Genomic DNA, 22,211 nt, shown 5'->3' with positions numbered 1-22,211 from the left:
CATATCCTCTACAAAGCCTTTCAAACCTCTAATCTGGGACCTGGAGCAATAATACATAGGGTAGGTTGTTTGCCTTACATGCAGTCAACCTGAGTTTGATCCCTGGCATCCCATATGGTCTCCCAAACACCATCAGGAGTAAGTAGTTCATGAGTGCAAAACCAGGGCTAATCTCTAAGTATTGTCAGGTTGGCCTTAAAACCAAAATGCCAAAACAAAACAAACTGTTAACCTGTCCAATTCCAATACTGTGACATATCTCTTCAATTTTCTAGTCTTCCATAGCTTATGTGTTCTCTTCCATCCTAGAACTGTTCATTATAAATCTTCACTGTATATCACTACCACAAGCTTAGGCACTTCCCTAACATAGGTACTCCATGTTATTACCATGGTCTGAGATAGAGTTTTGGGACAGAGTAAGTCTCACTACTCATTGTTAAAATAAACTTTATCAATGCACTGCCACTCATCCTGTCATCTTTGTATAGACTCTGCATCATGGGCCAAGAGTCACTGTCCCTTCATGTTGACTGAACTACAGGATGGGAAGAGCAAGATTGTGCAGAAGGCACCCCCGGAAGTCCAGGAGGATGTGAAGACTTTCAAGACAGGTTGGAGTTATGGTTCACCTTCACCTCATTCCTAATACTTGAAACCATTTTATCATCATCATCATCATTAGCAAGGCTAATCCAAGAGCAACTGTACACATTTCACATATCCTATGATGCAAAGTCAATTCATTCCTATACAAATAATGCTAAATTATAGCTAAAACTGCCCTTAAATGCAATACATATATGCATGTGTGCACATATGTGCATATATGCACAGGCTCCTATACCATTTAATCATTAAGCTAAAATAATTTATTTTAGATACTACTCAGTGGTTTCTGGTGGTTTTCCAGCCTCTGCTGAGCTGGGGAAATAGCTTGCTAGGTTGAGCACACGTATGCTTTGCATATGGAGGCCTGCGTTTGATCTGAAGCACCACGTGCAATTGCTCCCAAGGACCTGTGGAAGCATACCCTGAGCACCAAGTCAAGAGCAGTCTCCAAACACTGCTGGGTGTGGTCCCAAATCAAAACAAAATAAAGTAGTTCTTCTTCTCTGCTTTTATTAAATGGGCCTTTATAGGCTAAACTGCCACATTTAAGAAATAGCCTTCTATGACAATCTGAATTTTCATGAGGAGAAGTGTTGGAAGTAGGTGCATCTTTAGAAGGGTAGTCTAACTCAAGTGGCACATAGCACTCAAGATCTTAGAGATGACCATACTGTTGACATCATTCACAGCCTTTTTAGGGTAATTATTTTTATTTTTATTTTTTTTTTGCTTTTTGGGTCACACCCGGCGATGCTCAGGGGCTACTCCTGGCTCTGCACTCAGGAATTACTCCTGGCGGTGCTCAGGGGACCATATGGGATGCTGGGAATCGAACCTGGGTCGGCCATGCACAAGGCAAACGCCCTACCCGCTGTGCTATCACTCCAGCCCCCTTTTCAGGGTAATTATTAAGGGTAATTTTTAAATTTAATTTTAATGGCATTCGGAAAAGAAATGTTAGGCTGTATTTACCTTCCATTTTCCATGTGAAAAATCTAAGGTGGCTTCCCAGTTACTGCTTCCAAATGGGAGAAATACTATTATCTTTCTAGGTTTTTTGACACAGGAGTTTCCACTTGAGGAGATGAGGGGCTCACTTTCTCTCTGCAAAAGGACTTCCTGTTTATAAACTTAACTGTTCATATGTTTCATAAAGAGGATTTCCACATACTTTCCTTTTCCTCTCTTGTCATCATGGCCAATGAGTGCCAAAGTCTCTCAGTCTGGAGCAGGTCTCAACCAGTCTCTGAAAGTCATTTTCTAGTCCCTGGGACCTAGAGCAGATGTCAGAGAAAGTTGCACATGATTCAGAATAATATGACCAGTGAGTTTTCTGAGGTGGAAAAAAAAAGTTAGAAATATAATACTGAATGGTACTAATAGAGTACCATTCATTAAATTTAAATTTAAATTAAATTAAATAAATAAATAAAATTAAAATTTTAATGCTTGTACTTGCTGGATCTGAGTGCTTTGGCAAGTAATTTGCCAAAATGAAAATGAACTTTTATTCAATGAGAAATATTCAATGAAATTTTAACACCTACCTCAACAGCTTATCATGAAGAGGAAATTGTATTTATGGAAGCATTCCTAGCTTGCTAAAGAGTGCTCATTAAACATTATTTTCCCTATTATTTCTTCTCCATGCATCACTTAAAAAATTCTTATTCTTTTTATTTACATATTTTTTATTTTAATGAATCATCATGAGATATAGTTACAGGCTTACAAACTTGCATGATTACATTTTGGTCATACAATGTTCCTCCACCCATGCCCATTTGCTATCACCAATGTTTCCAGTATCCCTCCCGCCACCTGACCCTTTCCCTCCACTGTCTCTGTGCAGGCACACTCCCTCTAACTCTCTCTCTCCTTCTTGGTGTTATGGTCAGAAAGAGAGGGGCAGACATAGAATGACTGCACTCATATGTGGAATATAAAATAACATAATAGGAGGATGACACCTAAGGATAGTAGAGATAAGAGCGAGGAGGACTGCTCCACAGCTTGGAAGCTGATCTCATGTGCTGGGGGAAAGGCAACTGGGATATAAAAGGGATCACTAAGTAAATGATGGTTGGATGACTTCTTTGGTATAGTAGATGTGTGTTGAAAGGAGACTATGGACCAAACATGATGGCCACTTAGTTCCTGTATTGCAAACCAAAATTCTTATTCTTAATAGAGAGGCTTTACTTCTCTCTTTCATATGCTTACATTCATTTTCCATTATAAAATTTGTTTTATGTTCCTATTACAAAAGAAATCACTGTATCACTGTCATGCCGTTGTTCATCGATTTGCATGAACAGGCGCCAGTAATGTCTCCATTTGTCCCCATCGCATGCTAGTGTAGCCCGATGGTGTATTGGAGGCTCTTTCAGAGTCAGGGGAATGAAGACCGTCGTTGTTACTGCTTTTGGCATACCGAGTACGCCATGGGTAGCTTGTCAGGCTCTGCCGTGCAGGCAGGATACTCTCAGTAGCTTGCCGCGCTCTCCAAGAGGGACGGAGGATTTTGGGGTGGCCTCTAATAGTCTTTATAAGTTTTTCCAGTCTATCGGATGTAAGCTTTTGGTCGACTGGCATATAAAAGAAATATGACTGCAAGATATATTTTAACCTATATAGGAAAAGATAGAGTAAATTTAAATAACTCAAAGGTCTACCATTCACCACTGAAAGAAAATATAATTCTGTCCTATTTTCTTCAAGATATTCTCCTCTGACGCAGACATGCACAGGCATGCATGCACATACACAAACTCACTTCTCCACTTTCCTCCATAAACATTTTTTTATTGTAAATGTGATTTTATTCTATCTGGAGTTTATATTTTGCTTTGTTCACTTAATATCTCATTGATATCACTCAATGTCCCTAAACATAAATGTTTAATAATATTAATAGTTGAAGTAGCACTGTAGAACTGTCTTCCTTTTGTTCATCGATTTGTTGGAGCAGGCACGAGTAACGTCTCCATTGTGAGACTTCTTGTTACTGTTCTTGGCATATCGAATACACCATGGGTAGCTTGCCAGGCTCTGGCGTATGGGTGGGATACTCTTGGTAGCTTGCTGGGTTCTCGGAGAGGGACGGAGGAATCGAACTTGGGTCGGCCGCATGCAAGGCAAAAGTCCTTGGTATGTTTCAAAAATATAAAGATGAAAACCTAAATAAAAAACTTAAGTTTTCCTGGAATGAAGAGTGAAAAATTCATTCACTTAACCTCTGGATAGCTCTACAGGCTAAACATAGGCTTCGTACTGAGGTCTACATTTGACACCTAGTACCATGGGATCCTCTAAGAACCTCCACTAGTGAAGTTAAAATTAGAGGATGTGGCAAATTCTTTGCCTGTATGAGGTGTCCTGGGTGTGATCACCAGGCCCTTTCCTACCAATAAAGGATTAATCTCATGTATTTCTTCAAGTCTATTTCTTTATGAACATATTTACTCTTTAACGTAGTACAAAGGCCAGAGATAGTACAGCAGGTAGGGCACTTGCCTTACACATGGTGACCTGGGTTCATTTCCCCAAATCCCATATGGTCTCCTGAGCACCGTCAGGAGTGATCCCTACTGCAGTCAGGAGTATAACCCCTAAGCACTGCTGGCTGTGGCCCCAAAACAAAAAACAATGTGTATGTGTGTGTGTGTATGTGTGTGTTAGTAAAATCTGTTCATCCACAATGCAGAGATGAATTCTGTGACTGATTGAAGTATGTTCTATAATATAGATGCAATATCAGTTAACTAATCAAAAACCTATAATCCAGGATATAGTTTCCAAGTGTATATGTATATTCTTCTAGTTTACAGTGTTTGTTGATTTTACATAAGCATATATATAAGTCACAAGTATTGCTTTAATGTTAGTATGGATATACTATGGACTGTTCAGCTATTCCTCTATAAAGTTGCTTGCAAATTTTCCTATCTCAAATAGACATCCTTAAATAGACACCTCATTACATAGGTAACTGTTTCCCTAGATACTGATAAATAAAAATCTCCATGTACAGGAGACATATACTTTCAACATTAATATTTCTAATTAGTTACATAAGTTGGCTGTACCAATTATTAAGTAATAGCTGTATTTGCATTGTATACCCTGTATAATATCAAATATTATATGATAAAAATTTTATCAAATTTTATTAATTTGATGAAAAGTTTTTGCAGTTTGATTTTTTCTTATTAAGCATATTTCCCTTTAATTTTGTTTATTGAACTATATTCAACCTTCTTTGTTCATTTTACTGGGTAAAAAAATTTTTTACAGTAATTTTTCAGGGTTGTTTATAAATACATAAAATAAATTCTCACTGTCAATTTTTTATTGAATATCTGCAAATATTCCTCTACTATATTAGTGTATAAATTTCAACAAACTCTTGATACATATTCACGAGTATCCCTGCAGCATAAGATTTTACCAATTTGCTATCTACCACATAAGTTTTCATCTGCAATAATCTTAATTTGTTTTATGCATAGAATTCTAGAGTTTAAGAACCCTTTGTTATAGTTTTTTAATTTATCCTGAAAACATGTTGCTCCATTTTGTAGTGTTAGTTATTAAAGAAGTGTATTTTAGATTACTTACTTGTAGGCTATGATGTGTTACCTTGGTTGTAGGATAACATTGGTTTGTCCTTTCTCCCTTGCTACAGAGAGCTTAGGTTTTTCGGGGATGTGTGTAATCTCAGCCACTTCCCCCACTCCAGGGAGGCCGATGGCGATGGGCAGGTGAAGGAAGGAATAAAGGCCAGGCTGGTTGGTGTCAGTTGTAGTTTATTCCGTTCCCATCTCCATGCTCCTTTGATTCTCCTCCTGCTGCTTCCTCCCGCCTTTGGAATTCTCCAGCCCACTCTACAGCCTAGTTAAATCCCAAAGCCTGAAGGGTTGGCGCTTACACATAGGTATGGTAATAATCAATAGGGGTAAAGTTTTTCCCTCAGGGGAAGTTTCTTCTAGGAGAGATTCTCATACAGCAGGACGACTCTCCCAAAACTGAAATTCCAACTATGGGTGTGTTTCTCCTCTCCTTAGTTCAACAAACATATAAACATTCATAATATTAATAATTTTGTATGGGCACAGTAAGAGAAACATTAAAGCCTATAGAATTTCTCTCGTGTGGTCATCTCGATCGCAGACTACAGTTCTCAGGCCAGATTAGTCTTTCCTACCCCTAGAAAGGTCCTAATGTCATTGTTACTTTTGGATCATGACAGATTTTTCCATGACCATGCTCTCAACTTATAGTTGAGTATCATGGTGCTTTGCCCTGGCCCATTTTGATGCCAGTGTAGCTCACAGCTTGTCCTGGGTCCATTCAGTCCCTCATCGGGACCCAGCTTTTGCAGTGCTAAGAACTAAGGGCAACTGAGGCTTAAGTCGAGAAAGCAGATGCCCAAGAGTACAGATTGTTTGGAGACAATTTACTCCCAAGTTACAAAAGCATAACTAACTGTCTTCCTTTGTCCATACAAAAAGGACATTGCTTTAAAGTAAACTATTCAAAAGATACAAGGAGAGGAGAAAGGCAATACTTCACTCATGCATATAAAATTATAGATTTCTGAGTAATCTGACCTTACAAGTTAACAGAAACTGATTAGAGGGGAAAGCTGATAGACCAGTTGGGGAAGAGAGCAGAGAGAGGAATTTACAGACAAATACAGTGGAATGGAAGTGCCTCAGGAGCACTGTGATAAACCTGAGCTCCCTCTGGCAAGGGAAACAGGACATAACAATATTAGGCCTAAAATATTTAGAGCTATATTCCAATAAACACAGAAGAATTGAGGTGCTTCAGGAGCACTGTGATGGCTATCACCCGAAAAACCTAAGCTCTCTGTAGCAAGGGAGAAAGGACAAACAAATGTTACCCTACACTAGGGCAAGTTACCAAAGTCCTCTATATACCATTTTCCTCATTTGTATCACAGCAATACTAAGATGACTGTCCACATAAAATTCCTGTGATGATTAAATAATATTTTTAAAGTTTCTGAGAGGAAATTATATGTAATAGGCACTCATAAAATGTTAGCTATAATAATAGTCAAATATTATGCATTACTATTATTATTACTTCTATGATTACCATAATCATAATTCTTCTACTAATACCATATAACATACATTAGTTTGGATGTGTTACCTTTTGTTTGTCACCAGATACTCATAATTTTCACAAGGAAGATATTAGTCCCATTCCATAGCTATGGAAATTGAAACAAAATGAAAGGATTTATAACTTGCTCAAGGTCATCCAGATAAGAAGTGGTAAAACAAGTAGATATAAAAAGTTGAAACTCCCCACTGAAACCAAAAATAGTAATTTTAATAAGGAATTTTAATAAGCAAAAGAAGATAAGTGGAAATTATACCAGGGTTAAGAAGACTGAATGAATGTATTAAAAAATTACTGAGTGAATGTGAAAATGAGTAATAAAAAGGGATTTTGAAGCAGTGGAGAATTAGCAGTGCATCAAATAAATGAGTAAATTGAAAAATAATTGAAGAACTCAAGAGCATGAATAAAATATACACTAGCAATTTAAAATAAATTGTTTTCATTTTCATTTCCACTCCTGCAGGAAATCATGTCTTTGGTTATGACCAGTTTTTCAGGGACAAGATCATGGAGAAGAAACAAGACCATACCTACCGTATATTCAAGACCGTGAACCGCTGGGCTGATGCTTACCCCTTTGCTCAGCATTTCTCTGAGGCAGCTTCAGCTTCAAAAGATGTATCTGTCTGGTGCAGTAATGACTACCTGGGCATGAGCCGACACCCTAGGGTATTGAGAGCCACACAGTAAGTAGTAGGGTCTGAACCCTGATCTGTGTATGGAGACACATTCAGAGAAAAGACAAAGCCACAAAGAGAAGGAAAAGGCAGAACTAGTAGTGGAAAGCTTGGTTCAAACCACATTCTTTTTTTCAAGGCACTCTATCATAAATTTATCCTCAGTTAGCCAACAAGCTATGTTTTTGTTTTTGTTTTTGTTTTTTGCTTTTTGGGTCATTCCCAGCTATGCTCAGGTGTTACTCCTGGCTCGGCACCCAGGAATTACTCCTGGCGGTGCTTGGGGGATCACATGGGATGCTGGGGATCGAACCCGGGTTGGCCAAGTGCAAGGCAAATGCCCTCCCTGCTGTGCTATCACTCCAACCCCAACAAGCTATGTTTTCCAGACACCTGAATGTCTAGTATTTTACAGGGAGGAGAGAATAGGAGACTGGGAAAGGCACACCCTCAAAAAGCTCTTATTTACTCTGGATGCAAAATGAATATTGTTAGATATGGTGTGGCACCTCCTCTAGATTTTCTACCAAGCCTCTCAAACTTCACCTAACTTTACCCTCCATCTGTGCTTCAGTCTAAGAAGGAGGGTAAATGTTCCTCCATCCTTTCCATCCTGATCTGCTGTTGGTCACATTGGACACCATTCATAAAATATCAACCCCATTTTTCTTCATTAATGGGGATCAACATCATCCCTCATTAAAGAATAAAAACCCACCTACTTAGTTTCTCCATGTCTAAGCTTTTTCATATCTCATATTTTTCCTGGTCAGGGAGACCCTGCAGCGTCATGGAGTTGGAGCTGGTGGCACCCGCAACATCTCAGGTACCAGTAAGTTTCATGTGGAGCTAGAGCACGAGCTGGCTGAGCTACACCAGAAAGACTCAGCCCTGCTTTTCTCTTCGTGTTTTGTGGCCAATGACTCTACTCTCTTCACTTTGGCCAAGACACTGCCAGGTAAGCCTCAGGCCCAAGCTTTGTTCAAAACTGGTATCCTGTGTGTAGCCAAAAGTCTAACTGCCTCCATCAGTCTTTCCTTCTCTTCTAATTTCACTGTCTCACTGACTTTCCTTTTTATCCATCTTTCATTTCTTCTAATACTAGATGTTTATAACCCTCTGCTATTTCTTCTTCTATATTTACATAAAAAATCTCTGAAGAAACGGAGAAATAGTACAGTGTGTAGGGTGTTTGTCTTGCATGTAGCTGATCCCTGTTTCATTCCCAGCATCCCATATGATCACCTGAACATCTCCAGGAGTGGTTCCTGAGTGTAGTCCTAATCATCACCAGGTGTGGCCCCAAAACAAACAAAATATCTCTACTGAGGAACTTGTCTAACCTTACAGAGTGGTCATACTGTAAATTTGAAAACTTAAAATTTTTTTATTGAATTACTGTGAGAAAAGTCATTACAAAGCTCTTCATGATTAGGTTTCAGTCAGAGTATTTCAATACCCATTCCTCCACCAGTGTACATTTCCCAGCGCCAGTGTCCCCAGTTTCCCTCCCATAACCCCCACCCAGTCTGCATCTATGACAAGTGCATTTCTTCTCTCTCTCTCTCTTCCCCCTTTTGGGCACTGTTGTTTACAATACAGATACTGACAGGTTTTCAGGTATATCCCTTTACCTACTTTTAACATTCAGTTTTAGTCTAGCATGATAATTTCCAGCTATTATTGTCATTCTGGTCCCTTTGTAACCTTTTAATTCAATTCAATTATGTTCAAAACACTTTTATAGCTCCACAGTAACTTTTACAAGCTTCCTTCTCCTTTCTAAAATATTTACTTCCTCCTCACTCTTAGTAAATAACTTCACATTTTACATCACAAAATAGAAGCCACCAGACAGAATCTGTTAGTTATTAAACCTACAAATTTATCTGATTGTTCATCTACCCTTCCTCCAATTCTTTCATTTTACAATTGAAGATACATATACTAAAGATAATCAATCCCTTTAATTGTATTCTAGACCCCATCTCTATTCTCTCACTTGCCAGCCAATAATGTTCTCAACTCATACGTGTATCCTTCTATCATATCTCCAAGTCCAGATCAATGTAACATTTCCTTTTTCCTCTATGTCAATCCTAGTTTTATACAATTGTATGGCTAAGAAACACTAAAAAATCCCTGGCCACTAGTAGGGAAATGTACAAAAATTACTGCACCACGTCATCAAATTACTCATGATCCTCCACCACTGTTCCTCCCATCCACCTTTTCAAACTCTCACCCTGACCCTTTTCTTCACTACTTGGTAATCTTACTTTTGTAATACAAGGCCAGTGGTTTCTCGTAATTTGTTGCTATCAATTTCCTTATTTTGTTTTTCTCTATACCCATAAGAAAAATCATATTTTTGTCTTAATTTTTACACTTATATAATGGAAATGCTAAGAATAGCACTTACCCCAATGAAAGTTAGATGAGTTGGTAAATGTAGTGTTTAGAACATGGTAAATAGTAAATAGCAAAGAATTGATTCTGTCCATCTGTGCTCCCAGTATTTTTCAGTTAATAAAACCCTGCAGGAATAGAGTTATAGTACAGTGGATAATAAGGTGGTTGCCTTGCATGCTGTCAATCTGGGTTTGATTCCTGGTACCGTGTATACTCCTCTGAGCCCCAGAAGGAGTGATATCTGAGTGCAAAAGTGAGGTGTAAGTCCTGAATACCACCAGGTACAGCTCAAAAAGCAAAACAAAAACAAAATCACATGCATTTCTCAAGTCCTAGAGAACCTGTAGATGCTTTAGTATCCTCACTTATATAGTAAATGGGTTGGAATCCATGGTTACTACAGTGCTTTCTCGTTCTGACAAGTCATGAGTTTACGATTGTAACTATGAAATTACTATAAGTATTGAGATTGGAACTGTAAGCTGGGAGAAGTACAATTGTCAGAGTACATGAAAGAACCACATACCCCCTATGTATCCCTGGATGCCCTCAAGCATCAACTGAGTGGCCATAGTGTGGTGGTACCTAACACTGCAAAACCGGAGAACACCACATCCTCTGACCCTAGCATTGAATCCCCTACTCCATTGACTGAGTACCACAAAGAACAGTCCTCAAAACAGACTTGAAGACCTCCACTCCATTAAAAAAATCACTTTACTCTAAGATAGTAGTGTCCAGACCACAGTTAAAAAGAATTATAGGTAAATGTTAATGAAAGGGCCTGATGAGTTCCTCCAAGGGAGGCATAATGGCTTTGGGAAGAAAGAAAAACAAAGCAGTGTCTTCAGAAGGAGGCGAGGGTTGATTGATTGCCCCTGTTAAGTCAGTCTTGAGATTTAAGTGGGAGTACTATGACAGAATCTTAAAAATAATTATATATCTGCTTTCTCAGGATGTGAGATTTACTCAGATGCAGGCAATCACGCTTCAATGATCCAAGGTATCCGCAATAGTGGAGCAGTCAAATTTGTCTTCAGACACAATGATCCTAACCACCTTAAGAAACTTCTAATGAAGTCAAACCCCAAGACTCCCAAAATTGTGGCCTTTGAAACTGTTCATTCTATGGATGGTATGTATGTATGTAAGTGTATGTTTACTAATATTGGTCTCACATAAAACCATGAGGATAATTAGAAGGGCTAACATATATAAAGTGTGTATTATGCACTAAGAAAAGAAAAACTATTAGTTTACATGTATTAATCTTCACATGTACTACTTAATCTTAACAAAAAATTGCAAAGTGCAATCTCCTATTATTTCTATTTATATAAAGAAATGAAAACACAGAAGAAATTTACACAGCCAGCAGATGCTTGTGGTTATATACAACAATAACCACTAATCTTAGGCTGAAAACTATAGTTCGGAATCACATTTTTCTTGGATGACTCAGGAAATTGATGCAAAAGTGATTATTTGAGCCCTAGAAAACACTATTCCAATTCATTCACAGGATATTCCCTTCATTAGAAATGATGTGTAGATATAAATCATCACAGTACATAGTTTCTTCAATGGAAAATTTTACAAACCATTGTCTGGTAGTCAAGTTCAGTATGCAGGATTGACTTTCATTATGAAAACAAGTTTTCATTTCAGACAGACCTAGGTTTAAGTCCCACCTTGATACCTATTTGCTGAATGACTAAATAATTTATAATTTGCTTATCTCAGTTTTCCCCAAGATAAAATATTTGGTTGTAATAATTAGAGATAATGGAAGTAATTCTATTAATTATAACTTAATATCAACAAATGACCTTTACCTTCCTACCTCTGTTCTTCTCAGTTAAAACAATGCCTAAATAATTTTGTTATTGCCCTTCTTGAGCAAGAATCATATGTTTGAGACATCACATTCTGGAATTACTAAAGGAAATCACTTTGATTCACATTTTTACTTTGCCAACTAAAACAAAGAGGACAGAATATCTCCAGATTTGCCAGAGTTAACTGTTATCACTATCACTTTTTTATTTTTTATTGTGATGCACGGACAGTGGAACAAGACCATCCATGTTCAAATTCCAGCATGAGACTTACTGGCTTATACACCTTCTTAATTGCTGTGTCTTAGCCTTAGTTGAAAATAGATGTGACAGCAAAAGTGTATCTTTGAGTATATAAGTTAATAAATGTGAAGGAATTATTGCCATGCCCTTCCACTCCTACATTTCTATGACTAGAAATAAAGTAAAACAAACCATTCCATAATTATATTTCTCTCTCTGAGAATAATAAAATTAATTATTTCTCTAGTGGAAACAATGTTGGGATCATTCTACACCCTTCCATTTAAAAATTACTATTTCTTATATTTTTGATAGAAACTACCAAAACTGTCAATGCTGATTCTCACTGTTCTCTTTCTCAGGCTGTACCTCCAGTGGTTGACTTGTTTCATGTTGTTCCTCCAGTTGCTCACATTCTATTCTCACTTGATCTTTTGGTTTGGGGGCTACACCCTGTGGTACTCAGGGATTAATCCTGACACTGTGCTCAAAGATTACACCTTTGGTGAACAGGGGACTATACGCAGTGTTGGGGATAAAAATGGGGGGACAAGCACATGCAAATCACGCACTTAACTCCTGTGCCATCTCTCCAGTCCCTTATACTATCCTTTTTATCAAATAGCCATGATTTTTAAAGTTACTAATAGTTGAGTTTTAGGCATAAATAATTCAACACCAATTCTTCCACCAGTGTCAACTTCCCTCCACCAGTGTTCCCAGATTGTGTTAAATGTATTTAGTATCTTTCCCTTGCCTTCCTTCTGTTGCTATCGTTGCTGCAATGACTAAAGGTCACATACTTGGTTGTGGCCCCCACACACTTCTTTATGGTATGCCAGAGACTGCAACACTTTGCTGTGGTACCAAGGGCCCCAAAATGACATCTCACTGAGATTATCCTAGGCATAGAGATGGTGGCAGGGATTGAACTATTGCTATCACACTTATAAGGTAGACACTCTACCACTAAAGTATACCTAGATCCATTTTTTCAGTCTTTAATCTGGCTTGGAGTGCCTATTTCTACCTGAAGAGTATTCTTCCATAATCCATCTTCTGTATTCAAATTACTCTTTTTAACTATCAGTTTCCAGTGATCAGGAATGCCAGATGGTATAAGTTCTTACATATACAGAATGATCACAAAGTTTAAGATTCACAATCATTTGAAAATTTTATAAGCAATTATCAGCAAAAATGTCTATATTGATATGAAAATCTATGGATCTGTATGGAAAATGGATAAAAACTTACTTCTAATTCACTTTCATTCAACAGATTGGAATTGTGCCTATGGGTATATATTCAGGTAACAAAACTGACAAACAAAGAGATATGCTTACACAAAGACACTGAAAAGACAAAGAGAAGCACAAATAAACTCATAAAGGTATGATACAAAGAAAGTCTGAAGCAGAAATAGAGAGTTAAACAGAAAGGAATACAAATAGAAAAGAGGAGAAAAGAAGGAGGAAGGTTAAGGGATGCAAGGAAGAAGAGAAAATCAAAGGCATCATAAGGGGAGGGGAAAGAAAAAAAGCAAAGAAAAAATAAGACATAAAAACAAAGATGCAAGGAAAGAAGAGCAGGGAAAGAGAGCCAGTAAAGAGTTAAAATATTGACAGAACTGCCAATAGCACCTGGCTGAGAGGGTGTATGAAATCTGAACTCAGTTCCTGGATCAAACGTCACTTTTTCAACTTATTAAAACAAAACCATCATATAAAGCTAGTGTCAACCCGACTTGTAAGTGAAAACCTGTAGGAAAACCACAGACTTGTAGGTGAAAAATAAACAAAGAAAGCAGAGATATGTTGAATATCTAAGAAAAAAGAACAAATATTTTGAGAATGATGTTAAAATACAAAGACAAGTTTTGATCACAGGCTAAGGATAACACACACACTTTGAGTTTTAGTGGAGTGAACAAAGTCCCCTTAAAAAAAGACATCTAGAGTAAAACTAAGGGTGTACGCCCTCCCAATTTACCACCCAAAATTGTGGGTGGTAAATTCCAGACTGAAGAAGCAGCTAGGCGAAATCATCTCCTAATTCTTGGCTTTCCTCAGGTGCTATCTGTCCCCTTGAGGAGTTGTGTGATGTGGCTCACCAGTATGGGGCTCTGACCTTCGTGGATGAAGTTCATGCAGTAGGACTATATGGGACCCGGGGAGCTGGTATTGGAGAGCGTGATGGAATTATGCACAAGATTGACATTATCTCTGGAACTCTTGGTGAGTAAATGCCTTGGCCCACCCTTATATACAGCCTCTTTGCAAGCTTCATCTTCCTCTTTCCAAAAGCTGCAGGAGTTGTTTAGGCATAATTCACAGTTCCAGTGAATTCCTGGGCTCCTTTCTTCCAGCCTCACCTCATTATAGAATTGATGAGAAAGTCTGGGCTCGGGTGGAGTATTATGAGAAGACACCTGAACTTAGTCGCAACCAATTTAATTAGAGAGCTGTGGTTCTAATCCCCTCAATATAGGATATCTACCCCATAACAGTCCCAAGATTCATCTTATAAGGCTCCTTCTCTCTCCTTTGGCCCTAACCAACTGAAATTTCCCACTGAAGTTGCTACTTATCAAGTCATTGCCTATGGCAGGTCTTGAACGTTTTATCTCAAAGCAGCAGAATTGCCAGTGAATAGGAGATAAGAGTAGAGGTTTGGGAATGGAGTCTGGAGCTCCTGGTATATCTCAAGCTGTCTATGTCATGATTCTGTTCTTCAGGGAACTGATAATGAGGTCTGCATATCCTCTTCCCTTTCTCCAGGTAAGGCCTTTGGCTGTGTGGGTGGCTACATCGCTAGCAACCGTGACTTGGTGGACATGGTGCGCTCTTATGCTGCGGGGTTCATCTTCACCACTTCACTGCCCCCCATGGTGCTCTCTGGGGCTCTGGAATCCGTGAGGCTGCTCAAGGGAGAAGAGGGCCAAGTCCTAAGGCGGGCTCACCAGCGTAATGTCAAGCACATGCGCCACCTACTAATGGACAGGGGCCTTCCTGTCATCCCCTGTCCCAGCCATATCATCCCTATCCGGGTGAGTGTCTCAGCATGCCTATTACCCTCTTAATGAATCTCTTCCCACGCTGAGCTGACCAACACTTGGTTTTGTTATCAATTCTTTGCTTTCCTATTAACCATAACCCTTAACGCTTGCTTTGTTACTCCTGTTGAAAAAGTGTAAGTTATTGTGCCTTGTCTTTTTGGCACTTTCTATTATCTCATGCATATTTGACTGTCCTGATAAACTGTGGATCAAGACCTCTCATGTACACAAATGTTGGTGTACAACAAGAACAGTAAAGGGTAACAATTTATGATAGTTGTTTCATTTTTGTCTGTGTATATGTACATGTATATGTGTAAATGTGTATAATGCTATAAAATTATTTTTGTGAATTACAAAAATATAAAATCAAAAACCTTGGAAGCCAATGCAAGTTGTCTGAGTCTGGTCCTTCTCCCCTTATGGTACACTGTGCATTGCTAGTAGTAGGCCCAGGTGTACCACCTCCAATCTGCCCAGGTACTACAGGGACTGAGCACCATCAGTAGTGGGCTCTATTTTAAAAAGTAATGGGACCTCTCATTAATGCTGGTAACCTTGGTTCCATCCCCAGCATCACACATGGTCCCTCGAGCACCACCAGAATTGACTCCTGAACACAGAGCCATGAGTAAGCCCTAAGCACTGCCAGGTGCAGCCCCAAAATTCAAAAAACGAATGGGACTAGCTGTTACTTTGGATTTCCAAGTACGTTTAAGTGTTTATTCCTCTTAAAAATGAACTCCTACCTCTTAAATGGTATCTATTTATATATGTTGTAAATTTAGGTGTGGGAATGATACTTTTCTATGACACTTAATGAATAAGAAGTCACAATTATTTTGTCTAATCCAGTATTTCCTTAAACAACTGCTTTTAAAATGTTTTAAATAAACTCTCAGAAGTAGTTAAGGGGATTACCTAAAACCACCCAAACAACATCAGTCACTTTAAACCACTGTGCATGCTCTAAAGCAAACAGTTTCAAGACAAAGTCCCTGATACTATCTCTAACTTATCCCTTCAAATTTGATTGCTACTTCTGAGAAAATTATTAATATTTTAAAGTTGCCTCTGACTGGGTTCCTTATAGAAAAAAAATCTGTCCCAAATTAAATGGTGTACTTGTATCCAGTTCTATCTACCCGCATATTGGACCTACTGATATTGTGGTTAGGATGGCAGAAACTAACAAGCATGTTTTTCCTGAGCCCAGGTAGGTGATGCAGCACTCAACAGCAAGGTCTGTGACCTCCTGCTTTCCAAGCATGGCATCTATGTGCAGGCCATCAACTACCCAACTGTCCCTCGAGGTGAGGAGCTGCTACGCCTAGCACCCTCCCCGCACCACAGTCCTCTGATGATGGAAGACTTTGTGGGTAAGTCCTCATTATAAAATATCTATAGCACTTTCCCTCCCTTCAACCCCCAGAGTCTGAGGAAGTTGAGGTCATGGAAGTCATAAGTTTCAAATATTTTTCAATATCTATTATGTGTCAGACCTTGTATTAGGGTTATAGATGAATGACAAAAGTTCACAGACATTCAGAGTTTCAGTTTTGCATGTGTGGAGGGGGAGCATAGTGCACTCTAACAGTGACTTCAAAGAGTAATGAATCAAAATTCTACAAACTTCAGTGCACAACAGGAGGGGCCTGACCCGACCTGATGAACCTAATGAAGTTTTTCCAGTAGAGCTACAAAGTGAGTAGTATTAGACCAAGAGGAAACGAGTGTTTAGAGGGTTTAGAAGGGTTATTCATGGGGAAGAGCATGAATAAAAGACAAGAATTGGAGTGAGAATCAGCTGGAGATATATCAACAGCAACAAGCAGGTGTTACTGGAATTTAGAGTGTTAGGAATAGAGCAGGGAAGGGTAATTCAATCTATGAAACTAGAAAGGAACTGAATTGAAAGATTTAAAATGTTGACTGAATAGTTTGGGCTTTACCTGAGAGACTCCAGTTAAGTCAATTTTTCTGAATGCTGGTAATTTGCTGGATTCCTGTTGGGTGCAGTTTTTAGTGGAGGATCTGCATAGAGCATGTTTTTTGAGCAAAGGCAGACAATGGTCTAGCAGTCAGTAACAAAACATGGAATGGCATCAAGTCAGCATAATGAGTTTCAGTATTCTAGAAGCTAGAGTGAGTAAAGCCCATTTATGGCTTGAGAAGGTAGGAAGTGTAAAATTGGAAATGCTTTCTGGGTGAGTATGTCCTGTGTACCTTGAAGTACATGTGATACATAAGATAAGGATATTCCAGGATATAGGATTTCATGAGCAAGGCCTAAAGATGGGAAGACACAAGACATGAGCCGGGAACAATTATTCGGTTTTTTTTCTGTTTTTTTTTTTTTGGTCACACCTGGTGATGCACAGGGGTTACTCCTGGCTCTGCACTCAGGAATTACCCCTGGCGGTGCTCAGGGGACCATATGGGATGCTGGGATTTGAACCCGGGTCGGCTGTGTGCAAGGCAAACGCCCTACCCGCTGTGCTATCTCTCCAGCCCCAACAATTATTCTGTTTGGAGCAAATAAGTATAAAAGTTCAAAGAGGACAAGTTAGGTAGGTGCTACACATTCATTTATTCATTCATTCAAAACATTAAATAATCTTAGATAGCATTTACTATTTACCATGTTCTAAACACTTTACATTTATTTTATTTTTTTATAATTAATTTATTTATTTTTAATTCGTGAATCACCCTGAGGGCACATTTACAGATTTATACGCTTTTGTGCTTATGCTTCCCTCATACAAAGTTCGGGAACCCATCCCTTCACCAGTGCCCATTCTCCACCACCAGTAAACCCAGCATCCCTCCCACCCTCCCCGATCCCATCTCCCCCCACCCCACCCTGCCACTGTGGCAGGGCATTCCCTTCTGTTCTCTCTCTCTAATTAGCTGTTGTGGTTTGCAATAAAGGTGTTGAGTGGCCACTGTGCTCAGTCTCTAGCCCTCATTCAGCCCGCAACTCCCTTCCCCCATATGGCCTTCGACTACATTATAGTTGGTGATCCCTTCTCTGAGTTGCCCTTTCCCCAGAATGTGAGGCCAGCCTCCAAGCCATGGAGTCAACCTCCTAGTACTTATTTCTACAATTCTTGGGTGTTAGTCTCCCACTCTGTTATTCTATATACCCTAGATGAGTGCAATCTTTCTATGTCTGTCTCTCTCTTTCTGACTCATTTCACTCAGCATGAAAATTTTCATGCCCATCCACTTAAATACAAAATTCGTGACCTCCTTTTTTCTGACAGCTGCATAGTATTCCATTGTATAGATGTACCAAAGTTTCCTCAGCCAGTCATCCGTTCTAGGGCATTCGGGTTTTTTCCAGATTCTGGCTATTGTAAATAGTGCTGCGATGAACATACATGTGCAGATGTTGTTTCGATTATACTTTTTTGCCTCTCTGGGATATATTCCCAGCAGTGGTATTGCTGGGTCAAATGGGAGCTCAACCTCTAATTTTTTGAGAGTCGTCCATATTGTTTTCCAGAAGGGCTGAACCAGTCGGCATTCCCACCAGCAGTGTAGAAGGGTCCCTTTCTCCCCACATCCTCTCCAACAGCGGTTGCTTTTGTTCTTTTGGATGTGTGCTAGTCTCTGTGGTGTGAGGTGGTATCTCGAAAACACTTTACATTTATTAACTTATCTAATTTTCATTGGGGTAGATACTATTGTTAGCATTTCCATTTTATAAGTGTAAAAATTAAAACATAAAACATGATCGTTCTTATTGGTGTAGAGAAAAACAAAATAAGGGAATTGACAGTAACAAGGGAATTGACAGTAACAAATGATGAGAAACCACTTGCCTTGTATGACTAAAGTAGGATTATTGAGCAGTGAATGGTGGGTGTGGGAGGTTGAAGAGGTAGACTAGAGAAATGGTGGTGGAGCATTGTGAGTAATTTAGTGATGTGGTACAGTCATTTTTGTGCAATACTATAAATGTTAATACTACTGTAACCATGTTACTTAATTTATAATAAATTATTAAAATACCCACGAGGAAAAAAATAATGTAATGACTAGCCCAAGATCATATTGTTATTAGATTTGAACTGGGGAGCCCCCTACTTTGGCTTATGATCCTCACTTCTGGAACTTTTGGTCATGTCTCTCAGTGGCTTTGAGCTTCTGTTACAGAGCTCTCATATTCTCACTTCCAAGAATCTCTCAGACGAGGGTAGAGATAGTAAAGCAGGTAGGGTGTTCGCCTTGCTGACCCAACTTTGATCCCCAGAATCCCACAGGCCCCCATCACTCCCCCAGGAGTAATCCCTGAGCATAGAACAAGGAATAAGACCTGAGCACTTCTGGGTGTGGCCCAAAACACAAACAAAATAAAAGACAAGTGTTTCTCAGACTCTAAGTGTTCATTTATGATAGGCTTATATATACAGAAATATTGACTCATGCCAATATTTTCTACACCAGCCATATCTCAAAGCCAACCCACCCACCCATATATCCTATAAATGTTCTCTACAATATCTCAAATATGTTCACTTTTCTCCTTTTTCACTTCTTTGGTCCATGTCAATATCATTTCTTCCTAACTTTCCCACTCTCACTTGCCTTTTTATCCAAAACTGTCCATAAGATATTTTGGGTTTTTTTAAATGATACCATATAGCTCCCTTGCTTAAACCTCTGTTTCCCTACTGTCTTGACTACAGCAGTGGTTTTCAACCATTTTACACCTGTGGACCAACATGAAGTCTAAACCACTGTTCTAGAGCAGTGGTCCCCAAGATATAAGATGTTCCAGAGTAAAATGAAGTACCAGAATTTTATATTTACTTTTTTGGGGGGGTCACACATGGTGGTGATCGGGCTTATCCTTGGCTCTGTAGTCAGGGCTTACTCCTGATGGTGCTCTGAGGACTCCAAGAATGAAAAACTGGAGTCTGTGCTTACCATGCAAGTATCTCAGCTCCTATACTATCTCTCCACCTTCTATTTACCTTTCAGTTTGGAGGGACCGCTTTTTTTTCTTCTTGGGTCATACCTGGCATTGCACAGGGGTTACTCCTGGCTCTGCACTCAGCAATTACTCCTGATGGTGCTCAGGGAACCATATGGGATGCTGGGAACCAAACCTGGATCGGCTGCGTGCAAGGCAAATGCCCTATCCACTGTGCTTTGTTCCAGCCCCAGGTTCCACCCAGGTTGAACGCAGCTGACCCAGGTTCGATCCTTCAGCCGCTCTCAGAGAGCCCGGCAAGCTACTGAGAGTATCTCGCCCGCACGGCAGAGCCTGGCAAGCTACCCATGACATATTCGATATGTCAAAAACAGTAACAAGCCTCACAATGGAGAGGTTACTGGTGCCCACTCAAGCAAATCGATGAGCAATGGGATGACAGTGATACAGTGATATTTAACTTGTAACTAAAATGTAGTATTACTCATGTTCATCTTTAATCTATAAATTGACAATAATATGTCTATATGGTACTTAAACTGAGATACATTTAGAAACATTTGTACTGATAGAATAAACAGTCAAAAAAATTGAGGTTATTGGCTTGTAAACTGTGATATTCCTTCATAACATTCACTTTCAATACGCTGATATCTATATCCTTACCTCTTTACCACATTAATTTTATTTCTACAGTAAATTACTCATAATTCCAGTAATTTACTCTTTCTTACCTCTAGGGCTTTACTGATGTCCTACCTAATTCTGTCTTCTAGATTACTTCCTTTTTTCTTCCAGAATTAATGACATCTTTTCATTTATTCTTTCAACAAATATTTATTAAGTCCTCCTGCATATTATACATCATTCTAAGTGCTGTACCTAGAACACCACAATCTAGTAGTAAACAAAATACAAAATACACATCTTTTTGGAGTTTACATTCTAGTAGAAGGATAGTTTTTAAAAATTAAAAAAAAACTTATATAGCTTGGCAGGTAGATCTAAGTGCTATGGGGGTGAAGAATAAGAAAGAAATTACAAGTAAAGAGTAAGCATCGGAGGTGGAGCAGTAGAGACTAGTTTGTAAAACACTAGAATGTTAGAATTATAGAGCATTAAAATAACAGTTGGGGAAAGATATTAAGGAAGTAAAGGTAGATATGTAAGGGAACGTCATCCCAGAAAGAGGGAATAGCTTAAGGCAGAAAAGACCCCAACATAGGAGTATTCATTTTGTATTTAAAGGATGAGTGGTGATGAGAGGAAAAAAGAGAAAAAAGAGAAGAAGGCAATGTACAGACCCAGAGGCAATCTATGTAGGATAAGAATTAAATGGCCGACAATATCCAACAATGGAGAGGAGAGTCAATATATTAAAGGATTTGAGCAGATGAGTATTTCAGGTTTAATAGAACCATTCTATTTTCTATGTCGAAAATAGAATGAAAGAAAGAGTGGAAGCATGGAGATTCACTAAGGAGCTACAATATTATACGTTAGCACCGACTTAATAACATCATAGTAACTGGTCAGATATTCATTTTGAAGAACCATTGCTACAAACTGGTGAATTAGATATGGCAGAAAACAAAGGATGGCTCTGAAATTTTTGGACTAAGTAACTGGGATTGCCATCAACTGAGAAGGAAATGGCTGAAATAGTCTTAAAGATTAAAGAGATCAGTTGTTTTTCACATGGATGTTGATCATGTGAAATTAGAGATGTCAGTTAAACATCCAGGTGGATCAATAGAAAAAATTGGATATACAAGTCTAGAAATCAGGGGAGAGGACTAGGATTGAGATTTTTAAAATCTCGTAATTATCAGCATACAAATGGTGTTTAAAAAAGATGAGATCACCAAGGGAGTATGCGTTAAACAAGGGAGATAGCCCTGGCATACACCTTAAGTACTTTAGATAGTAGCATCATATTGTCTCCTCTGGTTTGCACCCACTCTAGTATCAGAGGTCTAATACCCCGCCCCCACTAAACCCTCACTTTTCACTCAAGGCGCCGAGGTTATGACAGTGATTAAACTGTGTGGTGTCAGTGTCTTTTTCCTTGCTAAGCTAGGAGTTTGAAAGTAGATGAATTAACTTTTTCATTGCAGAGCATCCTAAATTTGGGAGTTGTCAAACTTAGGAGTGGCCAGCACAGTTACAAATTAAATCAAACTAGTCCTTTCCGTCATAGTTCCCATATATAAACAATAGTCACAGCATACAATATCTCCAGTTCTGAGACATTTTGAAGAGGTCAA

The 22,211-nt window shown here is 38.9% G+C and overlaps 1 protein-coding gene across 1 annotated transcript in view; it reads left to right on the top strand.

Annotated features, from left to right (window-relative positions):
• The window catches only part of ALAS2 (5'-aminolevulinate synthase 2), a 30,329-nt gene that overhangs the window by 6,457 nt on the left and 1,661 nt on the right, over positions 1–22,211 (top strand). Inside the window, exons 3-9 of the mRNA XM_004606482.2 lie at positions 492–614; positions 7,235–7,457; positions 8,222–8,406; positions 10,816–10,995; positions 14,014–14,178; positions 14,722–14,990; positions 16,216–16,378. Coding sequence (XP_004606539.1) covers positions 492–614; positions 7,235–7,457; positions 8,222–8,406; positions 10,816–10,995; positions 14,014–14,178; positions 14,722–14,990; positions 16,216–16,378 — 1,308 coding nt within the window. The remainder of the gene's footprint in view (positions 1–491; positions 615–7,234; positions 7,458–8,221; positions 8,407–10,815; positions 10,996–14,013; positions 14,179–14,721; positions 14,991–16,215; positions 16,379–22,211) is intronic.

Source organism: Sorex araneus, chromosome X (assembly GCF_027595985.1).
Source record: "Sorex araneus isolate mSorAra2 chromosome X, mSorAra2.pri, whole genome shotgun sequence".
NCBI lineage: Eukaryota > Metazoa > Chordata > Mammalia > Eulipotyphla > Soricidae > Sorex > Sorex araneus.
This window is presented reverse-complemented; position numbering and strand designations above follow the sequence as displayed.